Source organism: Centruroides vittatus, unplaced genomic scaffold (genome assembly GCF_030686945.1).
Source record: "Centruroides vittatus isolate TY-2023 unplaced genomic scaffold, ASM3068694v2 contig_1620, whole genome shotgun sequence".
Lineage (NCBI taxonomy): Eukaryota > Metazoa > Arthropoda > Arachnida > Scorpiones > Buthidae > Centruroides > Centruroides vittatus.
The window spans coordinates 411,606-429,055 of NW_027120986.1; the positions used below are offsets into that span (position 1 = coordinate 411,606).

The 17,450-nt window shown below is 30.1% G+C and overlaps 1 protein-coding gene across 1 annotated transcript; it reads right to left on the bottom strand.

Moving 5' to 3' along the window:
- Window positions 1-768: 768 nt before the first annotated feature.
- Window positions 769-12,559, bottom strand: LOC136968833 (FMRFamide-activated amiloride-sensitive sodium channel-like). The gene is made up of 12 exons (XM_067262882.1): window positions 12,180-12,559; window positions 12,009-12,075; window positions 11,234-11,388; window positions 11,025-11,143; window positions 10,491-10,651; window positions 10,323-10,424; window positions 10,138-10,246; window positions 5,577-5,652; window positions 5,270-5,324; window positions 1,491-1,543; window positions 1,344-1,419; window positions 769-1,040 (listed from the first exon to the last, which is right to left on the bottom strand). Exons 1-12 carry the CDS (start codon window positions 12,557-12,559, stop codon window positions 858-860), a joined length of 1,536 nt encoding a protein of 511 aa, XP_067118983.1. The 3' UTR covers window positions 769-857.
- Window positions 12,560-17,450: the final 4,891 nt, after the last annotated feature.

Sequence of the window (17,450 nt, forward strand, 5' to 3'; positions counted from 1 at the left end):
AAAAACAACATAATTATTTAACGGGCCAAAAGATTCACATTCAGGGGAATTAAAACAACATGAGTAATTATTAACAATATTTATTAATTTGAATTAGCTATAGATAAAGACAGATTTGGAATCTATTTTATTACCTTAATAATAATGGGAGAAATAGTAATAATATTGTTAATACATGTACTAAAGAAAAGAAGCTACCGTATGACAGTACCAAATATTGAAGCTAAATGGCTGTGTTTTTCTATGAGTCGAGTCATAACTGCATGCATACTATTGCGTTTGCTTGTTACGTTCAGGCGTTGCGTTCAGTTACAAGTGTAAGGCCACTCCACTAGCCGTAAAAGGGCCGTAAAACCCCTCACCGTAAAAGCTTTTAATCACGTGACCATGATATTTTACGCCTGAGCAGGTCGTAAAAGCTTATACGGTGAGGGGTTTTACAACCCTTTTACGGCTAGTGGAGTCGCGGCCTAACACATAAAGTAAAGACATCGCGAGCGGTCGACTAAAATTGGCTTCGTGATCGACCGGTCGATCGCGATCGACTTGTTGGCCACCCCTGCCGTATAGGATACACTATCGGTATATTCTATATACTCGTATGTTAAATTTAAAAGATGTCAAATCGGGAACATTATACGGTAAGTGATTTTGTGTTATATCGAATCGCGTTATGTTAAATCTATGGTATAATACGGCATATTTACAACATTCAACATTTATTTAAAATTTTAAACATTTTATTTAAACAAAATTGTTAATAAAATATTCAAAAATAGCATCATCAATCGAGGAAACAACGCTGCATCTTCTTAGACAGGATTAAATTTTTATGAAAAATAAATAAGTAGCACTCTTTATCTATGAATTTGTGAGGCCATTATGTGCCTTACTTTAGAAGATTTTCTTTTTCTTCTTTTTTTATTCAAAGGAAACATTAATATTAAAATAAGTCGCTCCAGAAACTCATAAAATGCAACTAACGATATCCCCAACCATATGCCAACATATCCTCCTAAATAGCTGAATAATTCAAGAGGCTAAAAATAAATAAATATAATAAAAAATTTATATATAATATATTATTTATAATCAATTAAAATGTATAAAATTCAATAAACCTATTCAGTAAATCTAATTAATCTCGCATGACAGCTACTACAAAATAGTTTTGTGTAGTAGCACGCAATGATAAATACAGGGAAAAAATTTTATTTGATTATTTTATAAAATTACATTATACATGCATTAAAAATACTTTAATATTTTATTGAAACAATTATATTTTTTTATTTATAAACTATGTTAATTATATAAATTTACATTCAAAAGTATGCACTTACTCTATACTTTGGGTAATTTTTATATATAGTATGTTCCATTGTAGAAAAATAGATTCTAACACGTACCAAATTCTTCCTTTAAAAAATTAAATTCAGTTAAATTTTAAAAAAGTAATAATAAATTTAAAATATTTAATGAAATCTCACGTGATAATTTCTATTTTTTCTTTTCTCCACGTATCCAACTCCGATGGAAGATTCTATAAATGTTAAAGTTAAAAAAATTAAATTATTTTTCTATATACTTTAAAAAAACTTATTTAATTTAAATATTTATAAAAATATTTTATATAATTTTAGACTTATAAAGAATTTTTCAGCAATATCAATTATTAATATCAATATCAAAACTGAACAATTCCCAAGTTCTATAGGATTTGAATGATATGAAGATTTTTTTTTTTTACATTGCGAGCGTATATTAAGTCATTGTAAACAATAGAACATAATTTTTTAATGCTTGTATATAAAATTTTATTAATAGAATTTTTTACAATCGATAGTTCTTGTAATAATATTGTTTCAGTTCCATGTGCAACGATACGTTGCCAGGACACGCACATAATCGTTAATTTTATGCGAAAAAACTAGTTTAAAATGTTTACAAACAATTTTTATAAACACAAGCTTGAAAATATAATAATACCACAATATTTTCATCGTTTTCAGTTAAGGCGATTCACACACATTGATATTTCGTGCTTGTTGCAACGTGGTAAACCTTCAGGTTACTCTTAAAACAAACACAATTTTACTTGTAAAAAGTGTATAAATGCAAAATTTTTATGATTTTTTTTTCATAAATTTTAAGTTTAAAGTGTTCCATTTTATTTTAGACTCGAATTTATAAGGAAGATTAACAATAATTTGATATAATATTCATTTTATAGAAATGAGATTCTTATATTTGGATACAATGTAAGTTAATTTCGTTAAAAAATTAATAAACAAAAGAAAAAATACAGTCAAACCTGCCACTGACAGGAACACAAAAAATGGCCGGTGGTTATTTTATATGCATTATTCATTCCCGAAATATGGTGGCAGTTTAGAGGTTCGACTGTATTATACAAAATTATATAATAAACTGAGCCACACAAATTGAATATGTGTTATATTGATATTAATCGCGAAGCAAATTAACAGGGAAAAAAACCTTTTAACACTGACATGACTTTACCATTAGACCTTTTAAAATTTATAGTAAACTCAATTTTTTTTTATTATGATAGGTTTATGACTGAATTATTTACTATATTACAAATTGAAAAATTTCTTAGAAATGTATTCTATAATACAGTAATGGAATCTCTTATATTGTTATGAATGAAGAATTAAAAGAAGTGAACTATAAATTTGAGTATTGATTTATATACATTTATAGATTTTTATATATGAAAGCTGTTAAAAATTGATGCAGGATTCTTTTTTTCACTGGACAAATGTATTGATTTCATGATTATATTGCTTTAAATGCAGAAGTTTCTTTATAAACTTTTTAAAATATTTGAAATTAAGAAAAATGAATCGTAAATAAGGTAAAAAAAATGGGTATTCATATATTGCTGTTGAACCTCGATATAACGAACTGATAGAGGAAGCAATGTAGTTATATACTTGGCTGCAATATCCGGGTAAATTATCTTTTGCCTGGATTTGACAGGGATTGTAAATAACTTGTAAAGTCACATAAATAAATAAAATTTTATAATAAACAATGTGAACATAATAATAACATTTGCATCTTCTCCAAGTGGGTCAAGTAATAAATATAATAGATTACGTGTATTTTAGGAGTCGCAACTCTCATCTAAGATTCAAAATTTTCTTAATTTGACAGTGATCCGATGTCATAACCAACTAAAAACTGCTAATTATACGAGATATGATAAGTAATACAACCTATATTGTGGTAAATTGCAAGAGATACAAATACTATACTTTCAAACAGGGAGGTCAACAATGACTGCCGACGCGCTCCCTAACGGATATTCCAAGCACTAACAATAACAGTTTGAAATTTTTAAATACCGTATTTCAACGGATGTCTTGGAGCAAGCAGACTTGGTGCATTGTTTCTGAAATTCATTATAAAGCGGCCCTTAAAATAAAGAATCGGCAATAATTGATAATTTTACAAAATTTGGAAAAAAAAACCTTAACAATTTTTGGCGTATTCAGAATTCATTTATTAGATAAGAGTATCTTTATTCATTTTTGGCTGGTTTTATCCAAGGGCACTCTAATAAGCCTCAGGCCTGAGGGCCTGTTTTCCATACTCATCGTAAGTTCGGTCGGACCCACAATGGAAAAGACCGAGTGGTGATGGACGGGGTAGAACTCAGTTTTTCAAAGGGTTGCTTGTCTTTTTTATTTTTATCCATTCGCTGGATGCATAAAATAATAAAAAATATATATGTAGAACAAATGATGAATATAGCGTGACTTGTATCAATACTTTACTTTCAATGAACTAAAATGGATGAAATTAGTAATTGAAACAAATCGAAAGTAGGTGAAGGTTAAAAGCCGAAATCGCAGCCCATAAAATCTAGATTTTACTACCTAACAGTTATTTTTATAAACAGGTTTATATCAATTCATTTATTATTTGAATCATTATATACTAACCGACAGATCCAGCCTTAATGAATTAGGAAATCAATTAGAAGCATTAAAAACACGCAAAAAGTAGACTATTAAAATATTTACACTGCATACAATTATACTAAATTTAAATTTTCTACTTTTTACGAAACAAGGCATAATATCCTTTATACTGTAGAATGAAAATTTTTTTCATTCGGGGAGGTCCCAGCTCTCCAAGAGGCCTGATTGAACCTAATCGGTCCACTCACCTTAAATCAGGGCAACTGGGCCTTACATAATCTCGTTATATAGTATTTGTATGTAAGAGATAAGTACTATGACTTCTTCCAAAATTAGAATTTTATGTAACTAGAATAATTGATCCCGCGATGCTAAAATTACAAAATTCATAATACGTCCTACAGCTATGCAACATAAAAATTGATTGCATTTTAAACTCTTTCCGCCCTTGGCCACCAAAAAGGCCTTTTCAGCAAGGTCATTTTGGATTCGGTCTAGCCCATAATGGGATGACGGGGGATAAGAAACGAGGCCCGATATACATAACATACCCATAACCCGTGAAAAATTCCTAGGATTCACCGTTATTCGATTCCGGATCCCCCAGAGTGGTAGACTGCCACCTTAACTACTCGGCCATCCGGCCGTCGATTTTTATACATTAGAAGATGTAAAACACATATTATTGTATAGATTTGGTAGAAAATTGTTACATTATATGTGTGACAATATATTGATATCACATTATCATATAAGAACAATAAAAAAAAATTATTTTACTATATAATTTATGACTCTCATTCACTCTATATAATATCCATGCAATTAAAACAATTTAAATTAAAAACTTATTAAAGCTGAAAACTGTAAACATAATCAGAACAACAATAGAAACATCATGAAAAACTGTTCTATCAAATAACTCTAGCCTGAACTAGAGTCATAAATTGTTTAAATTGTAGTAATTAAATAATCTTTACTGCTCTACATAGCAGAGTACACAAAAAATATTTACTCTATAAATACATAATATTGGAATAAATAAGGTTACTATTAATTAGTAGCGTAACTAGGATCGAATTACAACATGCATTAATCCCTTAACCTACATTAACCTGTGAATGTAGTCATTAGCAATGTGGACGAAAAGCAAACTCTTAGATATTGCATATTCATGTGTATAAGTTTGCCACATTTTAATCCTTTTCATGTACTTATTTACTTTTTTCTTTCTTTATTTATTTAATAAACAAAGAGGTCTTTTACCTTTCTTGGTTACGCTAGAACTATTAATAAATTTACAAATTGTTGATTACCTTATCTTTGCGAGGCCAAGCGGAGGAATCGGAAGTTACTTTAAATGAAGTTTGTCTAAAAAAATTAATTTAAAATTAATAAATATATTAATTTTCAAGAATTTCAAACAATTCTATAAAATTTTAATTTTTGTAACTGATAAATTAATAACGTCTTTTCCCTCATTGTTACTAGAATTGACAATCTTCTAGATAAAACTTTACACTAGAAAATTATGACACTTTTATGATAAGATTTGATATTTAGTAAATAAATAAATTATAATAAATTTACAAATAGAAAATATACTGATTTAAAATTTCTTACTTGCACGGAACTCTACACAAAGAACGACAATAATCCATTGTTAAGTTACTGACATTTTCAGCACATTCTTCTTTTTCTAGAGTTGCAGAAGTGGAAGGAATGTTTAAAAATAACGAAAAATGTGGTCAAAAATAAAGAAAAAAATTTAGAAAAATTCCAGTGCAAACAAAACTAGATTTATGACAACATTCAGTGCAGAATTCTTGCAGTGAAATTGCAGAAATAACAGAAATGGATAAAGCTCATCTGGATACATTTTTTTTTTTTTGTCTAATCTAATTAAGTGATTGTGTTGAAAATAATAAAATAAAATGCCAATTGTTTTTTAATTATTAGTTTTAGCTTCTTTCTATATGCAAAAATTCAGCCCTTTAAAAAAGAAATTACTATTTTCTGTATCGTTTAACTGGACAGCAGCATTTTCATTGGTTTCTTCTTTCTTGTTTCCTGTATTCACTCCATCAAAAAACGAAAAAATATTTCAATTGATTTATAGTTAATACCGGTGATCAACACTATTTAAGACTGTGGGCCTATATTTATATTTATGGAATAGTTTTCAATATATTTTTTTGAATGCAACACATTATTCATGATTAAAAACCACTTGAACTGCTTTTCAATTCAGGAAATTCAAAGAAATTAGTTTTAGAAGCACATATTTTATATCTAAAACTTATTTTCTATAGTTTTATTTAATATAAAATGCACAAAATTTGCAACATTTACATGAAATTATTTAAGTTTTATGCAAATACGTGTTTATGATTTCGTTGCAGAATAAAAGCACTTTCGAAGATTAATATTTCTGATAAAATAAGTCTTGAAAATTCATCCAAGAAACTATTCAAAGCATTTCACAACATAATTAAACATTATTGAATAATAAACAGAATTAATCATCATTATTCAATGTTAACAAGGCTAAATGGCATTGAATCACAAACAAGATAACTTCAATCCTGAAACTACACAGAAGACAGGTTATCTCATGAACGGTATTATGTACAGATTTACATAATACATAATTTGTATAATTTATCAAAGAATATGTATATATATATATATACAGGTAGATAACTAATGGAAATGCATATGATATTTTAAAAATATAAAATATTTAATAAGAATTTATTCATATCAATTGTTTCTACAATTAAATATTACAGTCATTGACAAAAAAGTTACACACGAAGAAGAAGGTCTTAAAATCGAATCAAACTTTATTAGTGCAAACGTAATAGCCATGATCATAAATGATTGCAATACGAAGTCAAAGAAACAATTTCCTGTAGAACAGCAGAACAATTGAAAACGAACCTATAGTACCTTATACAACCTCTTCTTGCTTGGGACCTGGATACATGCGACGATATGACTGAGCATGGAGACATACAGGCACTGTATGCTATCCTGAACAGATTTGTCCATTCATCTTGATTCTCCAGATTTCTCAAAGTGGCCGAAGCTGGCATCTTTGTGGCCATTTGATTCCACGAATGCTTGATTTGTCTTCAGATCAATGAACCGTAGCAACGTGACTGGGCTAGGGTTTCCATTCTTGAAAAACCCTAGCTGCGTGGCCGAGCATTATCTTGCTGGAAAATAGCTGTTTGCATTCCTGCCACACATGAAGGTGCAAGAGTTTTTGAACATACCGCTGAGTTATCAATCTTCCTCGCACTGCTACTAGGGGTGACCAACTGTCATACGAAATGGCTCCCCAGATCAGCAGTGTGCTCCTCAACATTAAAATGAAGTTAAAATGCTCATCAATGGTCCTCCACACTCTAATGTGATGAGTATTCATTCATAAACAGTACTGGGATTCTTTGTTAAAGACTATACGTTGCCAGTCCATAGAAATTTATGCTTCTCTGTCACAGCAGCAAATGAAGTCTACGATGTTGGTGTGCTAATGACAAGATGGCTAAAGATTGCCGTGAATGCAAATTTGTCTCTGCTACTCGCTTGTCAATGTTACGGGAAGAAAGGGCTTTGTAGTGAGGTTTCTAGTTGTCTCTGAATGGTGGACAAACGCCATTGCATCTGTCTGTGCTTGTCTCACAATCAGATGATCAATTGTGCTGGTAGTGTGTCTGGAGCATCCAAAGCCTGCCTCTCACGTATCTTCTGCCTCTAATATCTCGTCACAATCCAGTCAGACTAGCTCAGATAGCAGGAAATTGGGCAAAGCAGCTATTCCGCTTCCCTCAACTGGCCTTTGTCAAGTATTATGTCTTTGTGTTGTATAGGCCTCTAAACAACAGATACACTAAAACATCTGCGAAAGATATACTGAAATAAAGTATGCATTTGCCGGCCGTTTTATACGATACTAGGGTAGTAATTTCAAGATAATTTGGTGGTATTACCTGGATGACAACGAATCACAACTGTAATCATTAACATATCTGTCTGAGGCGTAGCAGTTATCGTATAAATCTATCTGAGTTCGTAACTATTTTTGTCAATAAGTGTATTTAAGATCATTCAATAAAATTGAATTGTCTTTCAACTTTGTTAATTTAGGATGATCAATTTGACTATAGATAACGTCATAAAAATAAGGAAACAACATAATGATTAGAGCAATGATAAAAAAAATGATCTGACCCAACCTATCCATGTATAATATTTTATGCACTTAAGCATATTTTAGATAAATATTAAGTTATACATATCCAACGAGCAATTATCTATTGTGACATCATCACAATGCAGAGCTGCAAATTTTTAAATCTCGGTGCAAAATGCTCTTAATTTTAGTGGTGTCATTCTTCTGTATATCATACTCTTCCTGTTAACAAGAGAGTCATGCCTGTCATCTATCAGTTCAGGTTCAGGAGAAAATTTTTGGATTCAAAAACGTGTCTTTTTATATAGTTAATTCGGGCCTCCGACTCCTAAGTTTTCCAAATATACTGTTTACATTCATCTATCTAACTTCGTTCTCCAAATTAAAGAAGGACAGACTGGCAGACAGACGGGCATCAGTCAGAATTTTAAAATTGCAGCCCAAAAGTAAACTAAACATTAATTTCAGGAAAACAGTATTTGTTATTTATTAATGAAAATAAACTTAGATAAAATATTATTCTACATATAAACTAATTAAAAATTAAGTGAAATAATGGTAATTCATGTTTAAAATATGTCACTTCATTTGATCAGGTTTATTGTGGCCTACAGTCTTAAAAACTGTCGATCAATAATATTTATATTCTGTAGTTTCTTCTAGCTACTTCTAATATCTTCTAACTACTGTACAGTATTAAACATATACAGGCAAATATATATATATATTTTCCAATAAATATAAAACATTATAGAAGCAATTTAATTGCAAATTTAATATGAAATTATATGAAACTGAAAAGTTTGTTAAAATAATGGCAAAAGAAAACAATGTTGAATTTTTGAATTGAAAACTGTGCTTTTTTTAAAAAAATAATTTAAATATACAAGGTGTCCTAAGAGTCAGTTAAGCATTAAATTGCTATTTTATTCAAATACTTCAATACTTACAAACTTTGCAAACATTTTTTGAATTTCTTGCAAAATTATGGTTAACTGATTTTAGACCACCCTGTATATTCTTTTGAATTTTCTTAAAATGAATAATTTTCCATATTGTTAATACATTTCATAAATGCCAAGAATATGCCCGCTTCACTTCTGTTGATTATTCGATTAAATTCATCGATTTAATAGCGAGATTGAGGCCGAAGTTTTAAACGTGTACGTCGGACGTTCAGCGCCACTTTCCCGTAAGCCTAGATGTTTGACAATGGCGTTTGGATAGTCAGTGATGGGATAAGACAACACAACTCCTGGGCAATCTGCCAAGAGGAGATACCTCGATGGCACGTTACAACTTCATGGAGCCAAAGCAAATTTGAATTAGGGAGCATCATGTACAGTGTTGATTTTCTACGAGAGAAATTTTTGGGGGGATATTTTCCTTTGAAAGATTGGTTTGGAGATCCTGGCAATTGTCCTTTTTACCCAAGGATAACACGCCACTGGTGTGCTTCCTGGGATACTCAATAGGAAACTAGCCTTATTTAGGTGTTAGAGATGGAAAAAAAAACCCGGAAAATTTCATGTGTCTAGCCTGTTGGTGTAGCATAGTTCTGCCACCCAATACCAATTTTCAGTAGTTTTATCCACCTGGCCACTGATGGGACTGGTGCATTACGTTATCAATCAATTAAATGGCGAGGTTGAGGCAGAAGTTTTAAACGCGAAAACGTGTACGTCGGACGTTCTGCGCTGCTTTCCTGTAAGCGTAGAAGTTTGATAATGGTGTTTGGATAGTCAGTGGAATCATGCTCGACATTCCAAACGCCATTGTCAAACTTTTAGGCTTACAGGAATGCGGCGCTGAACGTCCGACGTACACGTTTTCGCGTTTAAAAATTCGGCCTCAACCTCGCTAATGATGATGCTTTTACGTGAATAATCAACAGAAGTGATTTAAAACGTCTTGTTGAATATAATAGGTTGTTTAATTTATTTTTAAGGATATTTAACATGCTGTTTATTATAGGAGATTTACCAGGATCGTTAACTTTATCGGACCAGTCGTCGAAGAAGAGTCTAATGTTGTTCGTCACGTAATCACACTGTTCCAACTGTTCGTGTTGGGAGCATTCTGCTGTGCACATCTGTTTTAAAGCAATTAAAATATTTAATAAGTTATAAGATAACTTAATAATTTAAAAAATGTTTCTTTAAGCTTACTCTTGTACTAAGTTTTCTATCTTCTACTCTTCTTTTCCATGGTAATTTATCATAATCTGTGCAGTTAGTTTTATATGGAAGAGTTAAAAGCTCATTGGTGAACTATATAAAAAAAAAATGCAATTTAGTATATCAGTCTGTTATTGAGAAAAAATAAATTATTTATACCTTTTGCAAGCCAAAATTATAACTAAAGCCAGGTCTTAGTTGGAATCCATCAGAAAATGGATCCGGATAAATTCTAGCTGTGTGAAATGTTATAAGAAATCCAGGATCTCTTGTTGATTCCAAATATTCATCTTCTTCGGTATTTAATATTAAAATTAACTCTACAAACAGTAAAAAATAACGCTTTTAATTAAAAAATTTAAATTAAAATTTGTAAAATTTGAAGAAAAAAGTACAAAAGAAAGCAAAAAATATTAATTATAAAGCAGGAAGCCTGATAATCCAGTAAGATATCGCTCAAAAATATTTTAAATTAATTTAAAGGATGATTGGACGAAACAAGAAAAAGCTACACCTACTTATTTAAATTTTCAACTCTTCAACCAATCATCATTTAAAAAAATTTTTTAAACTATCTCTTTAATAATATCTTTCGTATATCGCGGAAGACTACCTATAAGTGTTTTATGTATTAATTAGTAAAAGATTAAATATTATTGGAACATTTTTAGAAAATTAAAAATTAAAAATTACCGCTAAGTTCTTGCCAAACGTCCGATTCCGTAGCTTTAAGATAGTCGCCATTATCGTCTTGAGAAGAATCAAAACTATAGCAGTTACCAAAATCTGGATCGTAAAAATGGGCAAAACGGCTAAATAAAATAAAAATATAAGAATTTATTTTATTTTTTTTAAAATAAACTTATTAAAATATATAATATTATTAAACATTTTTTACTTACTCTACACATTCTACTTTACTCAATTTGGGATCTCCTTTGAAATCACAATAGAGAATCATTTCTGTTTTATTGTGTCCTAAATGTTTTCTAGTGTTTAATTTATTTTCTTTCAATAATTGAATTTGTAATTTCATAATTTCTTCGTCCGATAAAGACTAAAAATAAAATAATTATTTAAAGCTAACTATAACTTAATATTTTATTTAAAAATAAGTATAATACAATAATACACAATTTAGATTTTTAGCTTTCTTCAGCGTACATAAAGACTTATACCTATATATATATATAATGTTTAACATTGCTCTAACTTTATAAAACAAGATGGCAAGGCCGTTAAGGCATCAGCCTATCCGGGTGAATAAGCAATTTGGTACCTTGTGCCAATATAATTTTGAATTTAAAGTTCTACACATTAAAAAATTTCTCTGAAATCACATCTTAATTCTCTCTGAATAGAAACTTTAATATCATCTCCACTCACCAAAAAAAAAAAAAGCGCTTAAAATTTACATGTTGAAATATGATTATATTTATAAATAAATATATATAAAATAATATTATTTTTTTTAAAAAGTTACGGTACTTTCTACACGAAGACACTTATTAAAATGTATATGACCATCAATGATAGCTGAGGATGGTTATAGTATAATTGATCCTAATTAAAAGTACATTTTAACAAGGTGTGCTTCTTCTGTTTCTACATTTTTTCTACTTTTTTAAAAATTAAAATATAAATATACATTACATCATAATATCCAAAATACATTACATCGGGACAGGTTTTATTCATATTTGGTTTGCTTTCCAAGTATTTGCAATATTGACTTTTGCGAATCCTACACGAGAAAAAAATATATTTATGTATATAAATATATTAATAAGCAGGTAAAATAATACAATTATTTTTAATTATTAAAGTAATTTTTCTTAATTTCTTTACCTATTAGAATTGCAAATGGTTACAGATGGAAATTCCAAAACTCCTTCATTCAACACAAGAACTTCAACAGTTGTTGGATAATTCGAAAAATGAATTAAGAAACTAATGGTTTGAAAAAGGAATCCTGCCATACATCCAGAAAAAACAATCACCCATAAAATTTTTCTATAAATTTGCTTAGTAGATGCTATCTGACTGACTCCATTGATACTCGAACTTCCGAATATGACAGAACAATGATTCCAAAAGTCTTCTTCTTCTTCGTTCTTCATGTATGAAGAAGAAGGATTGGAAAATCTTGCTGCTTGTCTGGCATAACCGTGTTTAGGACAGTTGTAACAATAAGCAGTACGTACTTTAACTCTATGATCGAAGCTCATTGTTATGCTGTAAAAAAGAGGAAAATGTAAATAAAAATTTTAAAATAAATTATCGATTTTAAAATTTTTTAAGATATAATATTAAATAAATTTGAGCATAGAGTAACATTTTTGGATGAGACAAGGCAACGCAACGTATGGATGATTTTTCAATAGGGGTATACCTTCCGGTTGGACTTTCTATGGTAAATTGGCTCCTGTTTAAGTGTTAGATTGTTTTTGTATAACAACGCGACACATGGGCGATCTGCCGAGAGGGACTGACTACCTGGAGGCTTTTTTATGGGAAACTGGCCTCTATTTAGATGTTACAAACATGAAGAAAATCCGGAAAACTCCACGTGGCTAACCTATTGGCGAAGCGTGAACCCACGACCAGTGTTCAGTGATGTTATCTACTCGACCACTAATGAGCACATCATTTGTTAAAGTAAAAAAAAAATTAAAAATTAGCATCAAATGACAATTTATAGACTGAATAATTTGATAGTTTTCGATTAAAACATCAAATCATTTAGCACAAATGGCATTTTTGATAAGAAAAAAATTAACATAAAAGAAATGCATTTTTAATTAGAATAAAACATTTAATTCAATTAAATTATGCATAATTTAATTGAAAAGTGTAGATTTGTTTATTTTTTATTCTATGTTTACTATAAGGACGTTTTCATTATAGTGTGAAAGTTCGAACCCACCGGAATTAGGCCGGTAATGATAAATCATTTTATCGCTTGGTTCCCACGAAAAATATGAATCAGAAGGGAAAAGGGATGTGAATCAGAAGGAACAACCGGCGAAAAATGCTGGTTGGTGAAACTGGTAACGTGACCGGGACGATAAAAGGGCGACGAAAGAGGAAAAGGGGGTCGGTTACGTAGTGTCGTGGAGACTGGGTGTGTGTGCGCCGAAGTCCGGAGAAAACCCGACCGAAATCCAAAGACTATTTCGACCTAGAGGAAACCGACCCGGATCACGAGGTATGACCCAAATTCGTGTAAACTCTTCCTCCGCGGATCCGAACTTAGGCGACAGTCGCTCGCCTCTTTTGTAATTGTAACGTTAGCCTTAATAAATCGTTATTGTTGTTACTATCCGTTGTAATGTCCTTTGTTCAAATGTCCTTTGTTCGAATGTCGAAACTCCACGTGGCTAACCTATTGGCGAAGCGTGAACCCACGACCAGTGTTCAGTGATGTTATCTACTTGACCACTAATGAGCACATCATTTGTTAAAGTAAAAAAAAAATTAAAAATTAGCATCAAATGACAATTTATAGACTGAAAATAATTTGATAGTTTTCGATTAAAAACTCAAATCATTTAGCACAAAATGGCATTTTTGATAAGAAAAAATTTAACATAAAAGAAATGCATTTTTAATTAGAATAAAACATTTAATTCAATTAAATTATGCATAATTTAATTGAAAAGTGTAGATTTGTTTATTTTTTATTTTATGTTTACTATAAAGACGTTTTCGTTATAGTAAAAAAAAAATATTCAATAGCTGCTTATGTTTATTTGTACATACATAAAAGTCCTTTCTATAAACACGAAACGTAATCAATAAAATAGCTCAAAATTTTAAAATATAAATTCAATTTTTATTTTATCTATTTACCAAACGAAAATCTAACATTATTTAAATAAAATTTACGGATTTTTTCCCTTAAATATTTACTAATATTTAAAATAAAATCCCCCATTAAATGCGTTAAAATAGCGAGATCGCGACTGCATAAACTTCGTAAACTTGCTCATAAAATACATTTTTATGGTAAAAATAAGCTTAAATGTACTCGTAGGATTTTTATTATGCAAGTTACTAAGAATTTTTAAAGATAAATTTGCGTGCGAATGCATTTTCTGAGTGTTAACTTCTGTATATCGATTATTATCTGTATAACGTTACTTGTAACGTTATTCATTCGTAGCATAAATTAACTGGTGCATCGATCTTGCAGCGACACGTGTCAACAATGAACTATACATTTAAAAAAAAACAACCGAAAACCGAGTAGTTTAATGTCCTTGCTATAATCAATTAGAGTTGTTTGTATAGTAATTAAAACTGTTTGAAATTTTCGGCATTTTGAATAGAGTAACTAGCTTCTGAATGTAGTTACACTGTGTAATATATAGAGCAGAGCTGTCTAACATAGAAAAACCTTTCATTTACATTAATATTTTTTGTTTAAAGTTAATTTAATATTATATTTTGATATTCCGAAAAAATACAGCGAGCGCTTCTATCACAAGAGTGAAATTTGATATGAAATCAACATCGTTGGGCCTTGCTGTATTCGAAACCATTAGAAATGAAACACGTAATGGAAAAAAAACCTGTTGAAATTATAAGTTGTTTAGTATCGGAAGGCCTGAATTCAGAAAATACAAAAACTTTCTCTTAAACAGGACGAAGAAGGCCTTCGGCCAGGCCCACAATAAGGAAACCGAATGATGATCCGTATATTCAGAACCACTCGTGCCCCGTTGTGGGCCCGACAAAGCTGGACCTTCATGAAGTGTTTCTACTTAGCGACAAGTATACAGAAATCCCTTGTCAACTGATTTTTCGAACTCCAGTTTGAAAATAATATCATTTTTATGTAGAATTAAGCTAACGAACACTTTATATAATATTGTATTATTTTTTAAATACAATATTATATAAAGTGTCTGACTTAACATTGAACCCTGCCCACTATTGAATTGGACAATCCTGGTGTACAGAAATATAAGCAGATGAAAGCGCACAAAAATTATATAAGCATACGTAGTAGTATAAACGTATGAAACAATAAAAGAGTATGGACCATATTTAGGCCAATACTCTGAAGTATAACGATTCATTATTCCACCAGCTTACATTGAAACTTATTATACTCTAGGCCAAGTTAAATTTTCCTAAATTCTTGCATAAACGTTTTTTATTTTCACTTTTTTAACATTGCAGAATTGCCAGATGTACAATCTTCTTTAAGATGTGGGTCCACCAATGGTCGAGTGGATAATATTGATGAACATTGTGTTTGTGCGAACCCTTAGCAGTTAGCCACGGATTCGCGCCTTATCACACGAGCTGTCCACGTGGAGTTTATCGTGTCTAACACCATAAACAGGAGCTAATTTTCCATAGAAAGTCCCTCCGATAGGCACTCGCCTTAGTAGATCGTCCATGTGTTGAGTTGCCTTATTCCATCAACTTAATCGATAGTATAATAATTTCCCATGGCTTCCTTATATTTTTAATGTTTCCATGGAAAATTATTGCAATTATTTTTAAGTGAATAACAATTTATAAGACGTAAAATTTTTAACACGCAAATACAAACACACAAACATGATTTTATTATATTTGTACGTGTAAATCATATTTATACGTTTGCGTGTTAAAATCTTAAAGAAAAATCACTATTGTGATTAGTGACATTAGTGATTTTCATGAAAATCTCGTTAAATCGAAATCATCCGATATATTTTACATATCATCATATATTTATGCGAAAACTATGGTAATTTTAAGTTTTCCATAAAATCTTCATCAACTATACTTAAAAACCACCGTTTAAGAGACGTATAAAGATCATTAAAAACAATAGAATTTTATTCAGCCTTTATACATTTTACATTCATCTGCTTTCATAGGGTATAAAATTGATTTTCATGTAAATTTACATATAAGATTAGTTTCTCACGCGAAAAAATACCGAGAATATTGAGCGTAGATTACAAACTTCTCTTACATGACTGAGTTTATATTATTATTTTATTATTTATGTCGCTCCTGATCTCTTGAACCGATAAAGGACAGTATAAAGGCAGCATAGCATTGATTACTTACAAAATTTTAAAAAGTTTATAAACTTTTCACACCTCCTAAAGTTTAAATTATCACTTTTTAATATTATAAAAGTATAAATTTTAATTTAAGAGGTGTAAGAGATATATAAGACAAGAGATATGTGGAATGTATTATGTAGAAGGTGTTATTGTCCTAAAATCACTATACAGTGTCAATTATTCAAGTTAAAGCTCGAATTTAGGCATCTACATCTACAAAAACACCCAAAATTTATGGGATAAACTATGAAGATGTAGCCTTAAAGAAAATATTATCGATCACAGTAGAAAATAATTAAATATTTTTGCATTTATCCAGGTAAATATTATTGTCAAACAAACTCACTCAAGCTACAAATCACCACTAATTTCGTGTTATATAATATGTTTACATAAATTAAAATTAGATTGTCTTTTTATTTTCCTGTTGTTATCTTTAATTTTTGGAGTTTTGGTTTCATTTGAGACCTTAAAACGTCGAGAAATAAAAGTATCTTTTCTGTATACATGTGTATAGGTCACGATTTAGTTCACCTTCTTTGAAGCTTAATAACTTCTGTGGTTTTCGTTAAAAATTTCTAAAATTTTGCAGGGAAGTCTGTGTATTGGATAGATTAATGCTGCTAAATTTTGGTGGTTAATGGTCAAGTTGGTGGGAAGCTAGAGGGAGAATTACTTGTCGTATCTCAAGGGGATCGGACTTTAATGAAGGTTTTAGTCGTTATTATCATTTGCAATTTTTTATAATGATCATCCATATCTTCAAAATTAATCTTTTCGCAATTTTATAATAATTAATAATGAAAAAAGTTTTTAAAATACAATCTCAACAGATGGAGCCAGACTCAATTTAAAATTTTTTACTGGGAAAGTTACGCAACTCGTTGCAGCATTTTTTTAAAAAATATTATATGTTCTAATTGAGTTTAAGTTTAATATTATTTAAATTTAAGATTTAATACTTTCAAATTTACCTAATTTATTTATCTTTCTCGATATTATAAGTATTCCCCAACCTTTTCCTAACTGTGAAACAATAGTATTG